Consider the following 21,225-nt stretch of genomic DNA (forward strand, 5'->3'; position numbering starts at 1 on the left):
AAGGTGCAAAACATACTCTCTCGCCATGCCTTTCGGCCTGGCAGAGACAATAAAGAATATCTTAAAATAAAAGCATAGGCCTACATTGCTGGCCTTATAGCCTATATGAATTTGTAGAAAATGAAATTACAGCAGTGATTCTTGCTGATTTGTAGGCCTATCTTCTCAATAAAATGAATGAATAATATTGTAGCGATCGCAACCCGCCCCCACGTGAGTTTTCTTGACACAGTTGAGTCTGCCGCTGACTGAGCTGGAGAACAGGGTTCGATTCCAGCTTGGGGCACTAGAACACTACAATATCAGCCCGGGCGGCAGCTGCCTGTTGCTGGTCGGGTTGTCTGCCCACACAGTAATGTTATCGCAATCCCAAATTGAAAAATGTAAACCCTAAATGTAGCTATTGAAACCATGTGTAAAATCTGTTCTTATTTCAGGTTGGTTGTAGGCTTGTGGCAGCCTTGCTCCACTACTTTTTCCTGGGAACATTTTGCTGGATGCTGTTAGAAGGGGTCCAACTCTACATTATGGTGGAGCAGGTCTTCAAAGCCATTCCATCTCTCTTCCTGTACGCTGTGGGATATGGAATACCCGTGGTCATAGTGGTGATATCTGCCATCAGCAGGCCTATGGGATATGGCACTGAACAACAGTAAGTTGTATTGCATTGAGATTATGTAGGCGTGTGTGTGGGTTAGTTTATAACTTTTAGCCATGGACACTATTTCTTTAGCAATTTGATAAACAATTTGATCAAGTCTGGCTATGCGGTATATAATCCCTTGCTTGCATGCATTACATCTGTGGACAATGTGAGAAATGGATTCAATTACTTGTACAGAAGAAAGTATTAAACACTGTGGCTCATGACTGGCTGGGTACTAAATTGACATGGGCCGGCAGTGGTTCAGGAGGTACTCGTAAAGCGTCCGTCTTGGAATCCAAAGGTTCCAGGTTCAATACCAAGACACTGAACCCCAATTGCTCCCTATGAGCAGGTTGCGGTGCCTTGCATGGTTATATATTCATACTATTCATACAGTCTAAATACTGAATCAAGCAACTTAAAAACTGACCGGGGTGCTCCCAAAAGCCTGAGTAGACGATAAAATGACCCAACGTTTTTTTTAAAGTGAAATTTCCCTTTAAGTGTACCTGGATTTTAGCGCCACCCACCTGATCCAGTCCCTCCACCTCCTCCTACAAGACCACCCACCTGTCCTAGTCCCCCTCCCTTTCTCATGAAAGGACTGACCATGGCTCTGCCCAGTTGTTTACTAAATGGTCTAGCTATGACAGCTGGTGCCCACAGTCTTTACAGATTGTTTGATATGGCACTGGACAATGGACATCTACAATAGCAAAGCTTGGAAAAAGATAATGTATAACATTTCTTGTTGGAAATAAATGGAACCTTATGGACCCTATGGGTCCTTTTGGTTCCATGCTCAGAGTTACAGATATGTAGGCAATGTAAGGGTACATTTGGTTCCTTACAATCAATCATTTTGCTCTGCCTTGCGCAAAGGCATTTATTTATTTATTATTGAGCGCAGAATGGATTTGTTTTATTTTTTCTTTGCTGACTGCAAGTAAGAGAAAGAAAGGAACTTGCCAGTATGAACTATGAACTTGAAAATCTATATTGAGTAACCATACTACGCTGCTTTCTCTTCTGATACTATTCAGTGAGTCTTATTTTGAAAAGCCACTACAGGAAGTCTGATAGTTATTGCCAGACCCAGGGGGTCGGCCTACAGGAGGCTTTGTCGGTCGGTCTGTCGGTCGGTCGGTTGGTCGGTCTGTCCCTCTTTTCCTACCCAGCCATTCAGATTTCAACCACTAGGGGTCTGGCAGAACCAGGTCTCCTGGTCTTGTTTACTAGCTACTTAGTCTCGCGTAGCCAGACAACTATTCCACAATCTCTGAATGCTATTCACCTGTTACCTAGGCTGTGTGTTTTCCACTTCCTGTCGATTTCATTGGATATCATTGGTCATCTGACCAGTTTAATTGGATTTCATTGGATCAAATCGACAGGAAGTGGAAAACACAGCCTAGGAAACAGGTGGATATCTGGAACTACAACTCCCGAAATCCAAGAGAGGAAACTGGCACTTCCGTTCACAAAAATATATTTTAAAATATCTTTACATTTTATTATTTTATTTCTATTTCTGCTAAGCAGCAAGCCAAATATACTTAGATGATTTGTATTTATATTAGGATAAATTTGCGCGACTGTAAAGACGAAACGGAAGTGGGGAGGAGGCTCCACATCCGGTTTATATTCTAATCATGATCAGAGCTTCCGAGTCCCAGACTGTATGACCGACCGGAAACATTTTGAAAATTGTGGGAGGCAACAGTCTGGCCACGCGAGACTACTAGCTACTTGTCTTGTCGGTGATGTGGGGAAATGAATGGATTATGTTTTTGGATCGCTCATATTAACCTTTATACCAACATGAACGCCATGCAATATGGAAGTACTGATCTTTCAATCATCCGTTGCAGTAGTGGAGCTCTCTCTCTCTCTCTGTGACTTTGCCCCACGCTCTTGCCCCTCCCCCCTCTGTTGCTGTCATGCTTTTTTCTTAGCCAAGCCCACATGTGTTGTGGTATGATAATGAGGGGTAGGGTATGTTTTTGCAACGGCAGAAAATCGCTGTTTTCTGATTGGCACTTTTGACTCAAAAGATTTAAGCTTATAGGAAGAAACCCAAAATAGTCAGGGAAGACGCACATAACAACAACACCAGGGGTTCTAATGAAGTACTGTCAACCTCTAGAAACATGAATAACAGAAAAAGCACAAAACCATGGCAGTATTTAAACCTTTTGGAGAAAATTAAGACTAAGAATACTCAAAGATGGACTGATTTACCTTTGTCTCTAATTGGTAAAGTGAATGTAGTTAAGATGAACGTGTTACCAAAACGTATCTATATCAATTTCAGTGCATCCCATTGTCTGTACCCAAAAGTTTTTTTAACAATCTCAATAAAGCCATTTCCTCCTTTCTATGGCAGAACAAAACTCTGCGTGTCAAATTAAGTACGTTCCAAGCCCCCTATAATAAGGGAGGCTTTAATCTCCATAATTTCAGATGTTATCATTAGTATTCAGGGCACCCTGGGCAAGACCTGGGATGTTGTTGTCTAGGAAGTTGACAACCGGAAATGGTTGAATTTGGCGCCCAAGGAAATGACGTCGATGCTTTACAAATCTGTTAACATTCTCCGTGAATGAAACGAGTGTTGTGATTGGTCAAAAAATATCATTTCCGGGGGAAACGGAAATCCTGTCCACTCAGGACTTCCTAGACACTCGCTGCTTTAGGTCGTGACCAGGCTCTTCTTTTCGCAGATGAGTGAGGCTGGGACCGAGGTTACATTCAGGGTCTGGTGACGCTGTCGAAGGCGGGTGTTTCTCGGTTGAAAATCTGTATGACGAATCGGGATCGGGATAATCCAGTATGAACCAATCGCCAATGAGTCCAACTTTGGCCACGCCCCCATCTAAGAAAACGGCTGCACTGAGAGGGCTTTCAGACTGAATAATGGAGTGAAACGAAAAGAAAATTCCGGCTGAGTCAGGCTAGGATATGGTTGCATCCTGAGAGTAGTGAGGTCAGATGGCTACATATAGAACAATTAGAGCTGGGTCTAACTCCCTTGAAAGTTCAAAGTTGTACCTTTTTTGGGCTCTAAGAAAAGCCTCTCCTTAATTACAAAACATCCTATAATCTTGAGAGCTTTTGAAGCATGGCAGGAGTCCCATAGATTATTGAGAATAGATACTTCTCTGATGAGAATGACACCTTTATGGGAAAATCATAATATTCCTTATCCCATAGCTGAAAGAAATGGGTCAATAATGGAATCAAAACTGTGGGTGATCTATATAGCAACGATATATTATCAGATGGTCGCTATCAGCTATAGAACTCAAGTATTCGCATATGTCCATGGACCTGCCGATCTGTTCGCCCTCCGCAAGGTCGGCTTCCATTGTTCTCGGAACCTGAGATGTCTCCTGACCTCACCAGACCTTATATAGAGCGTGCTATATAAGCGTCTCCTTGTATGGTGCGTTCTGTGACATCAGCTGTGGTGATGTCGGTCTCTGCACACACACACACACACACACACACACACACACACACACACACACACACACACACACACACACACACACACACACACACACACACACACACACACACACACACACACACACACACACACACACACACACACACACACACACACACACACACACACACACACACATTGATTGATTGATTGATTGATGTAGTTTATTTAGTAAGACATGAGAATAGTACATGACAGTACATAACAGTACATGGAAGTACAAATTCACAATACAAGGTCTACTAAACTGGAACTCTCATTAAGCACTAAGCTTGTTTAAGATGAGAACCCCATGCACACAAATCATGATGTCATATAAGAGGCAGACAGATATACACGCTACTATACAGAATGTCATACAATCAGCTTTCAGGTTACTTGTATGAAGAGAGAAAAATATATATATATATATACAAAAGAGGAAAATGAAGGAGGGGGGGGGGGTAGGGGGGGGTAGGTTAAGACTTAGACAGGGGACATTTTCGAATTGCAGCCTCCTGAAGGTGTATCTTTAGGGCAGTTTTGAAAGTGAGTAGGGTTTTACACTCCTTTACTCCTTTTGGTAGGGCATTCCACATTTTTGATGAATAGCATGAGAACGAGTTCATTCCCTTAGTTGAGCCAAATCTGGGTTGAACATGATTTGTGGAGCTGCCTCTGGTGTTATGATCATGGACTTCATTAACATTTTGGAAGTATTTTGACAAATACAGGGGGATCCCAATGTTGTGGTGTATCTAAGACCAGGCCCATAGCAAGTTGCTGTACTCTGTCCTCAACCCTAAGCCATCCAATCCTAGCAAAATGAGCAAGAAGTAGCCTTACAAGTTTGTTTTGGGATGTTTGGAGCCTTGTTTTTAAGGCCTTGGAGGTGTTGTGATACCATGAAGTGCATGCATAATCATAATGACCTTGAATGAGGGCCCCTGCAAGAATCTTCAGAGTATTCTTACTGACTAGACGATCAATCCTCCACAAATATAGCGTGACATTTTTGATAACTTTTTCTGCGTTTTTGTTACCAGAGAGGTTTGCCTCCAAGATGGACTTCATCACCCACTTTGATTGTGAAACTCTCTGCCTTGCTAAGGTTAGGACTGGACCCAAAGAGGATGGATTCAGTTTTACCCAGGTGTAATGAAAGTTTGTTGTCAGAGAACCAGATGCAGATCTTGTTGAGTTCGGAGCTGAGAGTTTTCTCAACCTGCAGCCTGTCCCTGTCCGAGACTAGCAGGGCCGAGTCATCTGCGAACAGGAACAGTTTGCAGGCTGATAACATGTCATTCACATATATCAGGAACAGTAAAGGTCCTAGTATACTTCCTTGTGGGACACCACAAGTCACAGGGAGGGGGGGGACTGGGTGCCGTTTACTTCCACCACTTGCTCCCTCCCTTCCAGGTAGGATCTCATCCAGTTCACCGACGTATCATCAAAACCTATTGCTTTGAGCTTATTGATCATAATTGGGTGATTAACGGTGTCAAAGGCCTTCTGGAGGTCCAGCATGACCATGCCACATACACACACACACACACACACACACACACACACACACACACACACACACACACACACACACACACACACACACACACACACACACACACACACACACACTCTGTCATTTTACGTTGCCATTTTTCCTTGTCCAATTGAGGGTTGATTTGTTAAATGTTGGCCTATGTAAACCACTTAGAGACTTTAACAGTGATTAAGTGGCAGGCAGTGCACTCCTAACATGAACACCTGTGTCGTCCCTGTTAGCTGCTGGCTGTCACTGGAACATGGCTTCATCTGGAGTTTCATTGGTCCTGTGATTGGCATCGTCGCCCTTAACGTGATCTTCTTCATCATGACTGTGCGGAAGCTGGTTCAGGAGTTCAACAACCCCAACAGCAACCAAGACCTCTCCACCCTGCGCAACATTAAGTCAGTTTGTGTGTGTGTGTGTGTGTGTGTGTGTGTGTGTGTGTGTGTGTGTGTGTGTGTGTGTGTGTGTGTGTGTGTGTGTGTGTGTGTGTGTGTGTGTGTGTGTGTGTGTGTGTGTGTGCTATAATGTGTCATGTTGCCTTAAAGGAGTTGTTCGCCTTTCGCATTCCTAAGCCAATAATTGGATGATCGTCAATAGGAGACTCCGGTAGAGACTCTTTGAGTCTCCGCCGGTCATCAAATTATTGGCTTAGGAATGCGACAAAAACAAAAAAATCTCTATGAATTCAAGGCTTCATGGGGTGTTTAATTGATTGAAAATACGTTCTTTTTTGGGTGAACTACTCCTTCAAGGTGTGTCATGTTTGTTTTGCTTGCCACTGCAAGGCTACCCACATGCAGGGTCCTACACAAGCAACAGTTCTGTCTTAAATAAGATCACATACCTGTATGTGTGTTTGTGTGTACATAAACATTGTGTGTAGTTGTCACTAAATCCCAAGGCACACCTGGAATTGTCCAGTGTGCCTTGGCACACAGTTTGGGATTCACTGGTCTAATAGAGTAATGTCCAACCCAACCATTACTGTATACTGTTTTACCCTTTGGTTTCCACATCTCCTTCAGTCACCACTGTGTCTCTCTCCCACTCTCTCAACACAGTTGCAAAACACTTATTGGGGTTTTCCACTTGTCAAAGGCACGCCACATCGCGCCACACCACACCACACCATGACCGCAGTGATCCTGAGCAGTACAGCTGCCGCCTAGGACCACTGTTTTTGACATCTTGATTGTAAAAGTTTGTCATGAAATACAACATGTATTTTATCAATCTTTCTTATTTTCACACATACAACCCAGCACGATATTTGCGACCACAGCCAGGCTATCGCGGTTGGCAATGCCAGGCAGCCCAGTTTATTGAGCGCCGGACCTGTCAAGGAATGGAAACCCAATCCGAACCACTCTCCACCACACCTAAACAAACATAACCAAGTTTCTCTGGAAACCACTATTATAGTTCAGAGATCATCTTTGACAGACAGACAGACAGACCTTTATTGATCCCGCAGGGGTAAATCAGTCGCCAAGAGGCAGCACAGCAGTTTGATCAGTTTGACTTTCTACAAATGACAAACTCGCTTAAACGCTCAAGGGAAACTTTGGCCCCAAGTCCCTTTGTCTCACAACATTGCTACTCACCATAAATAAAGGTACGTTTTTTCTCAAATTTGTTACTTTTCGTAAAGTAACAAATTTGTGCGACAAATAGATGAATTGATGAATTTGTCAAAACTATTCTTGTGTCCTCTTGTGAATGACATGGCGGACAGCGGAATGGTGAGGATGCAAGGAGTACAGGTGGCAAAAGTGATGGAGTTTAAATACAAACCATTAACATATGGCAGCCTTTTAGAACGTATACTTTTTGGGGGGTGGTCATTTTGTCTTTCTTTGAGGACTTGGCAGGCCGGATTGAGAGGGTCAAAGGGCCGTGTCCGGCCCAAGGGCCGTATGTTGCCCATGTGAACCCTAAACGTATTCCTAACCTTAACCTCAGTAAAACGAATACAAGAATACAAGAACCGCTGGGGTCCGCAAAAAATGTGGGCGAGTGTGTTTTGGGGCGCGCTCCGGTTACCCAAGCAACACCCATATAGCTACTGAGTGAATTAAACTTGGTTCAGTCTGTTGATGTTTTCATTCAACGATGTCCTCAGTCGATTTCTGATCATTCCCGGCTTGGAAAATTATCCATGCATGTTGGAAATGAGGAGAGATATATTTGGTGATATTTTTTGGGGGGTAAAACAAAACTTTTTTGTTAAAAATGTTAATTCTGATAGTAATCATTGCTGACAGGGGTCTCCCCATCTCTCCACCTTACTTCTTTGTCATTACTTCCAATTTAATTTGTTAATCCTGTATCCAATATGAGTTATTTCTCCTGATTGGATAATATCCAAATCTTACAATGTTTTTTAGGTTGTGATATTTATCACTCTGGGACATCAGTCATATCACTAGTGCCCACAATGTTTTAGTGCCCACTTGGATGTGTCTGATTTTTACCACGGTAATACGGTTGTTCCCCCCCCAGATCGTTCACAATTGGAGCCTTTGCACTGCTGTGTGTGCTGGGACTGACGTGGGTGTTTGGGGCGTTCCTGTTTGAAGAGGGGACAACAGTACCAGTGGTCTACATCTTCACTATCCTCAATAGTCTACAGGGAGCACTAATATTTGTCACAAACTGTCTGCTGTGTAAGCAGGTAATGGGTTTGGTACTTTGGTTATGTATAAACATACACACACTGACCACACAAGTTGACACAACAATAATCACTTATGTTTAGTAATCACTTGTATGTATATACAAGTGATTACTAAACCAGAGGAGGATCAGAGAAAGATCCCCAAATATAAGAAAAGTAAGAATGAAATGACGGCACTTGCTTGTCATCATTTTATGTTATGCTGCCCTCTACAGGTAAGAGAGTGGTACGTCAAGAAACTCTCCCCTATCTGTGCTACAAGGCAGCAGTACCATGTTGCCACTGGTAACATGGTCAGTCAATCAGTGAGCACAGTGAGTAATACAGCTGTTTTTGTCCTGTACCCTCATATTCACACACATATGCACCCACATAATTTAGCTTGACTATCTCTCAATGTGTGTATGTGTGTGTGTGTGTGTGTGTGTGTGTGTGTGTGTGTGTGTGTGTGTGTGTGTGTGTGCGTGCGTGCGCGTGCGTGCGTGCGTACGTGCGTTTATGTGTTTTAGGGGAGTTGCAGTCCTGAGACAAGAGAATCAATCGCCCTCCTGGCCCAACGCCCAATCAAAGACACCAACAAAACGAGGTCGCAAGAATCAAGTGTCTAATCTGATCTAGGGTAACATTCCATCCCTATTCTCTAATCTGCTCAAATGTATAGTATGATCATTGTCAAAGATAAGCATCTGTACATGTTTATTCAGGGAGATACCTTTTTATATTCATCGATTCACCCAGAACATATCACAGTATTGATATAAACTGTATATATTCCAGATACATATATTTCTAAAACACACATTATGTAAAATAAAAGGATGTATTTGCTGCAATGTTCTGTTCATGTTTGTAACCATTAAAAAACAGTTCATGTTGTACTAGTTCTCCCTATATCCCTTATTGTGACTGTATGTAGCCTGTAACGTATATTTCATTTCTAAGTCTTAAAAATATGTCAGGCTTTCACGTTTTAATGTATATGATCTTATTTTTCTGTTGTGTTTTATATGTTGTTACCGTATTCTTAAACATTTTTTTGATACACGTGAACTGGGCACTTTTGTGAAGTAGGCCCTGTGCAAATCTGTATACATCTTTGTCTTAATTAAGTTTGCATTAATTATTTTATTAAGTATCCTTAATTAATTTGAATAACTGCCCTGTTCTAGCACCCATTCACAGGCAATTAATTATGAGATACATGAATGAGCCAGTTTAGGAAGGGCAACTGTTACTGTTCATAGGTTTATAAATGATTAAGGAAAAGTTGTGGGATTAATAGTTGGTAAAGAATTTAACTGAAAAAGGTTAAACTGACCCCTCTGAACTAGTGTTAAGAAAATATATTTTCAAATTACATTTTGGTGTACCAAATTCAGCATTACTCATTTGTTTGGTAAAGTAGTAACTTAAATATACATACATTACATCAAGCATAAAATGTTCCAAAGAATTTGAGTTGAAAAATGTTGCCTCACAGCATCTTGTGTTTCTTGTGATCTACAAAACATATATAATGTATATAACAACAAGATATTAACTTGCAACACATACAAATAGATCTGGGAAACACTGGCCTAATATAAACAAGAAGTTTAGCACACAGTCACATGAGTTGTCATCACTGCTGAATAGACAGATGTCTAGTGCAAGGTAGAGCCTCGCCTGGGCTGTGGTTACTATGGCGATCAAATTGCCATATTAGGGAGATCGACAGGCATCAGCTGCGTGAATTGGACAAACTTTGCGTGACATTTGTTCCGCTGAACCAAAATAAATGGCAGCACCCCCAATAGCTCTACATCAATTTACAGAGCAACTCTTGTGAGACCATAATCTGCTCTGATCCATAATCCTTGTTTTAGGACAACAATGGCACACATCACCATAAACCAGTACCTCCAACAGATCTCTGAGGCCATCGACAACAGAGACGGTTCCGTCTGTGCTGAGCTGCTGTCGTTCAAACATCCACATGTTGCTAACTCACGCCTGCAGCTGGCCAGTCCAGAGGAGAAATGCCAGCAGATCCTTGAACCTCCATATGATGAGATGGTGGCGGCTCACCTCAAGTGTACGTACGCCGTGGCTAACCACGACTTTGTAGAAGCCTACGCTTTCCAGAGCCTCGTGGTTCAGTCCTTCCTGAAGGCCTTTCAGTCTCATAAAGAGGAGAACTGGGCCCTGCAGGTGATGTTTGCGGTGACCCTTGACCTGAGAGTGTTTGCCAACAACGCGGAGCAGCAGCTACAGAAGAAGGAGAAAGGCCAGCCGGGGGACATGCAGGAGAAAGCTGCCGAGCAGCTGCTGAGCTGCTTCAGAGTGTGCGCTAGCGACAACCGTGCCGGTATCGACGACTCCAAGAAGTGGGGGATGCTGTTTCTGATCAACCAGCTGTTTAAGATCTACTTCAAGATCAACAAGCTCCACCTTTGCATGCCTCTGGTCAGAGCGATCGAAGGCTCTAACCTGAAGAACGAGTACAGCATGGCCCAGAGGGTCACCTTCAAGTACTACGTCGGACGCAAAGCCATGATCGACAGCGACCTCGAACCGGCCAACGAGTGCTTGTCGTTTTCCTTCCAACACTGCCACCGTTCCAGCCAGAAGAATAAACGGATGATCCTCATCTACCTGCTGCCCGTTAAAATGCTGCTGGGTCACATGCCGTCTCAGCAGCTCCTCAGGAAGTACGACCTCATGCAGTTCGCAGACGTCACCAAAGCTGTGAGCGAGGGCAACCTGCTGCTGCTGAACGAAGCCCTGTCCAAACACCAGACCTTCTTCATCCGTTGTGGGATCTTCCTCACCCTGGAGAAGCTCAAGATCATCACCTACAGGAACCTCTTCAAGAAGCTGAACTTGCTGCTGAAGACACACCAGCTTCCTCTGGACGTCTTCCTCGTGGCGCTGAAGATGATGAAGGTGGAGGACATTGACATTGATGAAGTGCAGAGCATCCTGGCTAACCTCATCTATATGGGTCATATCAAGGGTTACATCTCCCATCAGCACCAGAAGCTGGTCGTCAGCAAACAGAACCCCTTCCCCTCTCCGTCATCTATCTCCTAGAGCATTGGTTCTCAAAGTGGGGTCCGGGGACCCCCAGGGCTCCTTGAGGGAGTTCCAGGGGGTCCCCAGCTAAATTAGGGATAGTTAGGAACCGAATGGACCCTTATGTCTGCAACTCTGACTGAGAGTGTACAAATGGTCCATTTGGTTCCATTTATACACTCTCAGAGTTAATTTAACATTGATTTTACAATATAAATTGGGGTCCCAGAGATAGAAATGCCATTAAATGGGGGTCTGTAGCCTAAAGCATGTCAAACTTGGGGTCCTTGAAATTAAAATGGTTGAGAATCACTGCTAGAGACGTAAAAATCTTCTCTTATGGGGGTCCCTATGGCATATCTTTTCAAATGGGGGTCCACGGGATAATAAGTGTCAAGTTGGGGGTCCTTGACATAAAAATGTTTGAGAACCACTGTCCTAGAGAGTAGTGATTATCTCAACCTTTTTCGGGTGTGTATGGTTCCATTTGCACACTCTCCGAGTTAGAGACCTGTAAGGGTCCATTTGGACCACTGTTAGTCCCCGGACCTGACGTCCTGTCCTGGTATTGTTGTCCTAGACTACAACACCCACAAACCTCTCTGTCAACTATCCCCTAAACTACATTACCCTCAACTCTCTCCACTAGACATACAGACATTCTACTTGGCCCACAGGAGCTACGCCATAAAAACAACACTCCTAGCCATCTCTTTTGAACAACCAGGTTACAAAGCTGTAAGATTACACTTGAAAACACATTTTAAAGTCTACTCTGGCTTTTGTGTGCACCCCAGAGTTTGTACGTTGCTTGGTTCAATATTTATACATTATCTATTGACATTATCAACCCAGTAGGTGTCCTCCGATCTGCACCAGTTTAAAATTAACATTAGCAGCATTCTGAATATAGATATGGAAATAGTGTATCAGTAATCACAATAATACCCTAAACGGTCTTGTGCAATTCTTGTGAAAGTGGCCGCGCAAACCTCCAAGCACTTTGTGCTGTGGCTTTTCATTGGACAGAGCAAATATAAACATGCAGTCATGAATCAGTCATATGATTGTAAACCGGTAGGATACTTTGAAAACATAGCCATGAGTTCACGTTCAAATATGACTTCAAATTAAAGGGGCACTTCTGGGCTCATTTTAACATCTACTCAGGCTTTTGTATGATCCCCAGACATAATTTAAGTTAGTTGATTCAATATTTAGGCTAGATATTTGATTTTCAATATAAGCCCATTCAACTTCAAAGTCCATATTAACCATGTTAGACTAATTTAAAAGACACATCCCTGGTTCTGGTGACTGATATTCATGGACTTTGAAGTTCTTACAGTATAATGTAGGAGGGGGCGTTTCTGCCGTATTTAGCTTTAACTTTAAAAAAAATATATATATATGTTGTGACCAGATAACATCACTTCAGCAGCTTTAAACGACAAAAATGACATTTTTAAAATTATAAATCTACCATACACCAGATGGCACTGGCATACTAACTTGAATGAATGACTTGCTTCAAGTCTATGAATGGATGAGTAGCCTACATGTTTACTTTAATTTTGTAATGGAAGTCAATAGGGCTGTGATCATGCTGAAACCTTGCCCAAATTTGGAGTCACGTGTCAGATACAGTCTGTCATAGATGACTGACCACATCTGTTCATTCTGGCTGACCACATGAAGTCTGAACAGCAGACACATTCTAGATGGCAAACTTCATTAGTGGATATGATTTATTGCCACAAAACTGACACATTTTGTAGCTAACGCGCCCTCATTAGAGTCTCAGTGCAGATTACTGTGATGAACGAGCATTAGATTGTGCCAGCAAATTATACCCACTAAGGGAATGTGGGTCTAATTTTATCCCCACTAGTGGCGGGAAGGTCAGTTGTCTGTCCATAGACCACTTTGAGCCTAAACACTATCTTGATGTCTACTGGCTGGATTGCCATGGAATTAACTGTGCACCTTCATACTCCTCAGATGATGGCCCCTACAGATATTATTGGGGACCCCATGACCTTACTCTAGCACCACCCTTAGACTAGATATAAACTTTGAACAATATCTCATAATATAATGGGAACATTACAGGATGAACCCAACTAATTTGATGACCACATCTTAAATTTTCGTTATGTAAAAGATTGGCTGTTTACGATGCGAGAGTGCAGGACTTTTGATGGCAATGTCAGTCAGTTAAAACTGCCCTTTGTGACGGTATGGTACGACATGACAGATAATTTTGTATGTAATTATAAATTGTGAAATTTGGATGGGTTTTTATAGTATGGCACTTTTTTTGGGAAGATATAGGGCCCTAGAATCATGTTTTTTTTTTGTAACAAGTGTTTTGGTGGCATATAGCATTTTTTGATTCATAGCAGTTCATTCATCATGAAAGAGTTCATTCACCTTTATTTCAGTCAAGGGAATGAGAATCTCAGCTCCAGGTCAAAGCCAATAGAAAAAAAGACCACAAGATGGCGCACTTCATCTAGAAGCTTTATTGGTAATTGTTTATAGTTCACAATGCATTCCACAAACACTTCTCCCAGCAGGGAGTTTTTATCATCACAATTGAAGTATGAAGTATCATTCACAATTACTTGCATAACAAACAAATGCTTTAAAGTTTCCCAAGTTCCATCGTTTTGCAGCTTTTTAGATAGATTGGGTCCACAGACAGTATGGTTACTTTTTTTTTTCTTTCTATCCCTCCCAGCCCCATTTTTTTGTTTTTGTTTTTTATGTTTCGTTTTTTATATATTTCATTATGTCATATGTTTGTAAACATGGTCATTCCTCTTCAGAATATTTCCAACTAGGCAGCTGCAATGGATGAATGAAATGACAACAGGTGTAATAATAAATGTACTTGTATTGTAATTGTACTGGCAAACGCTGTTTACTAGCTAGATACTCAAAAGCGATGAACTGCTTATGGTATAGTCCCCCCCTCCCTCCCAATCCCCTAACGCTTAATTTATTGTCCATCGTATACGGTGTTGTGTGCCATAAAATAGCCGATCTAGCAGCTCACAACCCGTCCGTGTTGCGAGCTTCTGGATCGGCTATTTCACGGCAAGCGACAGCCATGCGCGACGAGGTATAAATCAGGCTTTAAGAGTCAAAGACGGCTCCCCACAAAGGAGTCGTAGAATCATCATTCGTCAAGGTTGAGGACCGCTGCACACTCTCAAAGAGCCACGGAAGAGAAAAAAAAACGGCTAGAAAGCTTTTGTGACACTACACAGTCAATCAGTAAAATCACAAATACCACTAACTTAAGAATTATACCGGAGGAAAAAGGAAAAAAAGAACAATCCCCACAAAAGTCCTAAACCACCCCCCCCACGACCCCGCTCACAAAAATAAGGAGAAACCAACAAAGAAAAAAATTCTCTCTCAATTGGCTAAACAGTGTGTGTTTGTCGGGTGAGGAAATACCCTGAAAGCCCCCCCAACTCAAAGAAATACTTCACTTCCCAGAGTGCATCTGGGGCAGGGGGAATCAAGCTTTTTTTTAAATACTTTGAGACTACTTTATGAAAGCTCGATATGGGCGAGGTGGGGTGGTGGCGTGTGTGGTGGCGGGGGGGGGGGGGGGGGGTTCTTCAAAGATACGTAAAATCTCTTGCTGCATCAAAGTGAAGTACAATATCAGCTGTGAGCTGGGGTTTTAAAAATAAAAACATAAGTACTAGAAACTCAAAAGCCCAGGGGGGGTTGTATTTTTATAACTCCAGAGAACACAATCAGGAATTCTGAACTGGAAAAGTGTTTTTCTTTTTATTTATTGACAAAACGTGATACCATTGAGGGTCTCTTGCACAACGCTAGAGCCCCCTTCTCCTCGCGTCTGTCCTTCCTTCAAAAATGTTGCCGTGATGGCAGCATCGTCTTCATTCCTCACTCCCTCTCTCCGTTCGCCAGTCATCTTCTTCCCAGGGCTTCCAGAAAACCTACTTGCAGACGTCGTTTCACTCGGCTTTGCGTTTCAGACCAGGTACCTTGTCCTGGACCCTTCAGGAGACAGCAGAACCCAAAGTTAAAACTACAATCTAACCAAAGCTTGACAGGACTTCAAGGCTGCAATCCAAATCATATTTTAATACATAAAATGTTATTTGAACCAATAAATAATATTTTCAATATAATGTTGGTGAATTTGTCATAATGTTACCCAGTAAGATGTGTATACAATACCAAAATAGAATTATAATGCACATATTATTAAATATGTATAAAATGTACTTACTTCCCAACAATATCTTTAATCTGATTGTTGACCAGACCCAGGTAGTGGTCGATTTGTACCTGCATGTGCACACACACACACAGTTAGTGGGGTTTAAAACGGTCATAATAAAGAACACAGCACAGTGACAGCAGAACTGGAACGTAAGCTAAATGTATAGTACGACATGTCGCTTGCCGACAAGGTCAGTTATTTTCGGCAAGCGACATTGTTGTGCGACAGCCTATTAAGCTTTACACATTCATCCAGAGCTAAAAGTCTGTCATGTGATACTGCTGATGCATTGTGGGTGTTGCAGTCCTACCTGGTGTTTTTCATAGACGATCGGAAGGCTGAACGCTCCAACCAGAACTGTGGAAAAGAAGAGATTAGAACAGTTAATCTTCCTTGAAGATGACTTCCTTTTTCTTTTTTTTTTACAACAACCGATTGTTATTCAAAGGAGTGGTGTGTGTGTATCAAAGTCCTATTTAATTGTTCTTGAATGTTCTTGAAGAACAAAGTAGTGTTGTTGTTTTTTGGCCATTGTTTTGATGACAAATGGATATAGTATTTACTGTATACGTCTTTTGAGTCGCCTTTTTTAAATTCTTCTATAAAATGTAAAATTGGCAATATACAATTTTCAATCAAAACATTAAGACTAATGACTCAATCAAATTAAGAGAATGCGAGCAAAACTCAACAAATAGTATTTTCATATAAAGAGAAACAAATCACCAGCACTCACAGAAATGTCCTATAGGTTATTTTCATTAAGGTAGCATTATGCTGCCCCAAGGACATGCGAGTGCTGGTGATTTTTCTGTTCATTATTCAATCAAGCTTCTTCCTTACCCAGAATAATAAGGGAGAGTCCGTTGAACAAGGCACCAATGTAGGTGAGAATCCACATAAGCACAGCAAACTGGAGAGAGAGAGAGGGAAGGAGGGAGAGAGATAAACGACAGGGGGATTAGCAAAGGAACACACACACGCATACAATGCCATCTCATCTTTACTTCCATCAGTACAACAGGCAAACTGGACTACTTATAGCAGGGTTATCAATTGTGTTGAAAACCAGGATATTGTCTCAGGGACACAGCTTGAAATGAGACAATCCTGAAGGTGTGGGGCAATTCAAACACTTTTCTTTGTCTCGTATCCCAAAGGAAGGCAGGTAAAATAATAATCACTGCTACCATGGGACCCTTTGTCCCTGGTCGGGTCAGCAGCAGTGGTTCCCACAGCGCCAAGTATTGATTTGTGCTCAACATCAGCTGTAAGCTGTAAGAACCCCATGCGCTCTCTGCAATGTGGCAGCTGTGCTTTAAGGAGAAACCCTAAGCTGATTTTGTAGTTTGTTTTCCACTTCAGGTTAAAAACCACAGCAGGGTAAAACATGGCAGGCTGATTGTTTAATAATGATGATGTAAACGACACGAACAGCAGCCAATCAAATCAATAGGTGTGTTAGATTTAATTTGTGTCAAAGTGCATCGACAATGCTCTTGACTAACATCTACACTTGCGCAGTGGCACACCCATAGTTCTAGGCACACCTCAATCTAACACACACACATTATTGATTGTATTAGCTGCCCCTGTGTTGCTGTCTAGCCTGCCATGTTTTTAATCCGCTGTAGTTTTTAACCTGAACTGGAAAACAAACTACAAAATCACTCTAGTCATGCCCATGCAAGTTACAGTAAATAACATTTAAATAGCTATTGGAGTGCACTAGATGTTTTTTTTTTCTATATTTATATAAGGGCATGTGGAGAGAGATGATGGGATAGGGTAGAGAAAGAGGAGGCATACAGGACATGACAGGAGTCGGATTTGAACTTGGTCACAAGGAGTTCACAAGGAGCATGTGGTCACAAGGAGCAACTAGCTTTTTAAATACTCAATTATGATTGGTCAATTACTGCATTCTGCGGTCTGTTGTTCATAAATAACATAAGGCTACAGTGTTTATGTTGTTATGGAAACGGTTTGCTATGGATACAGTTCTAATCTCAGAATCGAATGGTACTATTTATTTTAACGAAGCATGTAAGCCAATAATAAAACATCACTTTTAAAGGCAGTATCGTGTGTCAAATCATTGATTTAATTTGTACGTATGTGTTTGTAATGTATGTGCTGTTAACGTACATCATTGCAAAACAAACCCAGACCGGGTGATGGAGTCTTTTAACAATGTTCATCTGAAGTAAAGTATCTACTGTAAGTGCATTTACTCAAGTACCGCATTTCCATTTTTCGATACTTCGTACTTCTACTCCACTGCATCTCAGAGGCAAATAATGTACTTTTTACTCCGCTACAAACTATTACCCAATTAAGCCCTATTATACTTTGTCTATTCGAAAATAGCCTATCTACAAGCTCAGACTGCAATGCGACGAGCTGTGATGGACTATTTTCCGAAAAAGAATATAGAACATTTTGAGTACTTTTTCTTTGGTACTGCAAGTATACTTTGATGCCAATACATTTACTGAAGTGCATTTTTTAATACAGGACCTTTACTTGAAACAGCATTTGTACTACTTTTACTAGTAAAGAAATCAGAGTACTTCTTCCACCACTGAACTATCCTCAAGTGAACTTCTATAAAAACCCCACTATAATCCATACATGTACACGTGCTCCATCTATCTATATACTGTACATTCTATGAGGAGACTTGATGAGAGCCACCAGTCACACAATCTCTCTCTCCAATACAAACACACACATTAATAGCAGGAACAGCTCTGTCATAGTGGCTGTGGGTTATTAATAATGCACTATTTCCTACAGTATGTAACTTAAGATATTAGTCAGTTTATACACAGGCCCTCAATGACCCAATAGTGCCGTCCATAAACTTATTGATTGGTTGTTACAATCAACAGAGCCTATATGCATGAAGATTTATCCATCAAGGACATTGTTAGCTACAACTAAATTGTGAAAAACACTAAGTGACAAATTAAAAACTTTTGACCCCAGTTGAGTGCCATTTTAAATCGTCAAGGTTGATCATATCCAAAATTAAACCAGCCACATGAAATGATGAATGAACGAGCTTGTCTGTCAACAAAGCACACTGCTGGCAGTAGCCTGTGTCATACCAAGAATGGTGACCTATTGAAAAAGGCAACCAACAGAGCATGTTGTTTACAAAGTTTACTTTGGCATATGACAGTGCCACGCAGAATGAGTGTAGATAGCAATGCATTCTTCACTATGTGATTACTTGAATACATGGAGAATTTTCAACGTGAATTTGGGGGTGAAATATTTATTTACGTCTGTTGAGTGTGGGTTTTCATTAATAGTTTTTAACCAATAAAAAGTATTAACAAGAGCTTGTGACTAAAAAAATTGGAACACAGGTCCCTGAAAACTGATTGTTTTGGACATGCAACATTTCCACCCGACAACAGTGATATACAAGTACATCTCCCTTATTGCTGCACAACGTGACATGGATTCTTGTCTTTTGCCAAGCGATCCACAGCCCAGGATGTTGGGTGATAGTAGAGTTTGGCGCAGCGAGGCGTTGACAGGCGTGCAGTGACCTCAACAGCTGCACGTCTCTTAAAGGTTTTTCCTCCGTCAGCTACACACACACACCCAACTTTAGACCCCACCCACCACCCCTAGCCCCACCGGCCACCTCCCATCCCGGCTTCACGAGGGTCTCGTGAAGCCGGATGTCTCCAAATGTACCGGTCCTTTTCAGAGCAGCTTGCATCCTTTTTTGGATTAAAGTCTACATTTTCCAGCCATGGACAAATATTTAAGAACATCTGGCTGGCCATTTCAAACCCTTTGAAATATGAGATCTCATGGTCATCTTGATGTGTGTATGTCTGCATGACACTTGAGGGCGTTTCCTCGTGGACATCAATGTTTCGTCTTATCGTCCTATCCTCATGTTGCATATGTCCATGTTCTATCCTTCAGCTTTGAAACTAAACTACCTGGACCTATTATAATAATTTAATATTAATATTATTATAATAATTTATTTCATACATAGTTTAAAGCGTTTTATACCATTAATCCCATGAAGCCTTCAATTAATCGAAAACATTTTAGTTTTTGTCACATTCCTCAACAGTGAATCAAGAATCCAAAGACAAAGAATACTTGATGAATAGAGGTCCAATGGCGTAAGGCACGGGTCCATTTGGTTACATTTGTACAGCCGTCAAGAGTTATAGACCCGTGAGGGTCCATCCATTTGGTTCCTAACGACCCCCTGGAACCTCCCCAAGGACCCCTGGGGGTCCCCGGACCCCACTTTAACACATCCACCGCCAAGGGCTAATCTCATAATGTACTCACCAGTGCCAAGGTTTTATTGTTGTTTTTTGTTTTTTTCAGGTCGCCATAGGCCCCGTTAAAATCCTTTAGATTGCCCGATCCAATGTTTGTAAACAACGGGCACATGTCCTGGTGTCTACTCGTCGAGACCGCGTGTCAAACGGAGCCGCCATGTTTGAGTTCTGATCGTTTATGTTAACATGGGAAATGCGAGGATGAAAAACTACATGTCCCATTACAGGTTTTACATGGCTTTTTGTGTACGACTTAGAATGAAGGCAGACGGGAAACAAAAAACGTGATCACACTTCCGGTCGATTTCGGGTGGTGTTACACTGAAAATGGTCCCCCTGGAAAATTGAAAAAAAAAAAAAAACGAAAAAAAGGAAAAAGCACCACAGCCCGTAGGGCTACGGTCTCGGCGCTTAACAGTTGGATTTAACGGCCCGTAGGACTACGTTCTTGGCGGTTAATGTGTTAAGAACCACTGCAATAGACCATATTCACACGCCGGCCATTTTGCTATTAAGTTAATGAAATGCCACCCCGTTTCTTCAATGCAAAATGCTCACAGTGTGAATATGGTCTATAAGCTAAATTTTAAGCCCCCTCAGCTCCTCCTGTACGTCATGACACATGCTTTAGCAGCGCTATGGCAATCAGTGGGACTAGCAGCTCAATTCTCACAGTTCTACTACTGCAACTCTCTGTATTCCTGTCTCTCCAATAAGTCGATTCAACGGTTACAACTAGTTCAGAACAGTGGAACGCGGGTCCTGACTGGCTCCAAAAAGACCATATTTCACCAATTCTGGTTAAAATTATATTAATTACATTTGAGGCCATCTCTGTCTGGCACCATCCTATATCTCTGAGCTACTCGAGCCATATGTACCAAAACGCTTTGGATAAAGCTCTCCTAGTCATCCCAAATTCCCGACTAAAACTAAAGAAGATCGGGCTTTTGCATTCAGAGCCCCGACTCTCTGGAATGCCTTTCCTGTGGAGATCAGGCTTTTTTGTTGTGTGATGTGTTTTGATTCTCTGTAAAAACTTTGTAAGGTTTTGTTTATTATTATTATAATTATATTCAAGTGGTTGTGTCAGCGGGGATAATGCAGTGCTGGACAAAGTACTCAACCCCAGTACTTGAGTCCAAGTATAGATACTCCTGGTCAAATATTACTCGACTACAAGTGAAAGAAAGTTGCTCTGT

The 21,225-nt window shown here is 41.9% G+C and overlaps 3 protein-coding genes across 4 annotated transcripts in view; 2 read left to right on the top strand and 1 right to left on the bottom strand.

The window, feature by feature from the left end:
* LOC308101129 (uncharacterized protein) overlaps positions 1-9,248 on the top strand; it is a 32,598-nt gene extending 23,350 nt beyond the window's left edge. For both annotated transcript variants that reach the window (XM_080450485.1, XM_080450486.1), the window contains 5 exons: positions 438-652; positions 5,925-6,089; positions 8,194-8,365; positions 8,584-8,682; positions 8,878-9,248. In XM_080450485.1, the coding sequence (XP_080306611.1) occupies positions 438-652; positions 5,925-6,089; positions 8,194-8,365; positions 8,584-8,682; positions 8,878-8,976 (750 nt within the window). In that variant the 3' untranslated portion in view covers positions 8,977-9,248. The remainder of the gene's footprint in view (positions 1-437; positions 653-5,924; positions 6,090-8,193; positions 8,366-8,583; positions 8,683-8,877) is intronic.
* A 992-nt stretch (positions 9,249-10,240) lies between these two features.
* LOC308099921 (PCI domain-containing protein 2-like) lies at positions 10,241-11,527 on the top strand (the record flags this gene model as incomplete). The annotated part of the gene is made up of 1 exon (XM_080448784.1): positions 10,241-11,527. One exon carries the CDS (start codon positions 10,241-10,243, stop codon positions 11,438-11,440), a length of 1,200 nt encoding a protein of 399 aa, XP_080304910.1. The 3' UTR covers positions 11,441-11,527.
* Positions 11,528-13,932: 2,405 nt separating this feature from the next.
* LOC308100528 (uncharacterized protein) overlaps positions 13,933-21,225 on the bottom strand; it is a 52,069-nt gene continuing 44,776 nt past the window's right edge. Inside the window, exons 8-11 of the mRNA XM_080449594.1 lie at positions 16,539-16,608; positions 16,006-16,052; positions 15,702-15,760; positions 13,933-15,466 (exon numbers count right to left, since the gene is read on the bottom strand). Coding sequence (XP_080305720.1) covers positions 15,424-15,466; positions 15,702-15,760; positions 16,006-16,052; positions 16,539-16,608 — 219 coding nt within the window. The 3' untranslated portion in view covers positions 13,933-15,423. The remainder of the gene's footprint in view (positions 15,467-15,701; positions 15,761-16,005; positions 16,053-16,538; positions 16,609-21,225) is intronic.

The sequence above is a fragment of the Gymnoscopelus braueri genome, assembly GCF_963280865.1.
Source record: "Gymnoscopelus braueri genome assembly, chromosome: 14".
Classification (NCBI taxonomy): Eukaryota; Metazoa; Chordata; class Actinopteri; order Myctophiformes; family Myctophidae; genus Gymnoscopelus; species Gymnoscopelus braueri.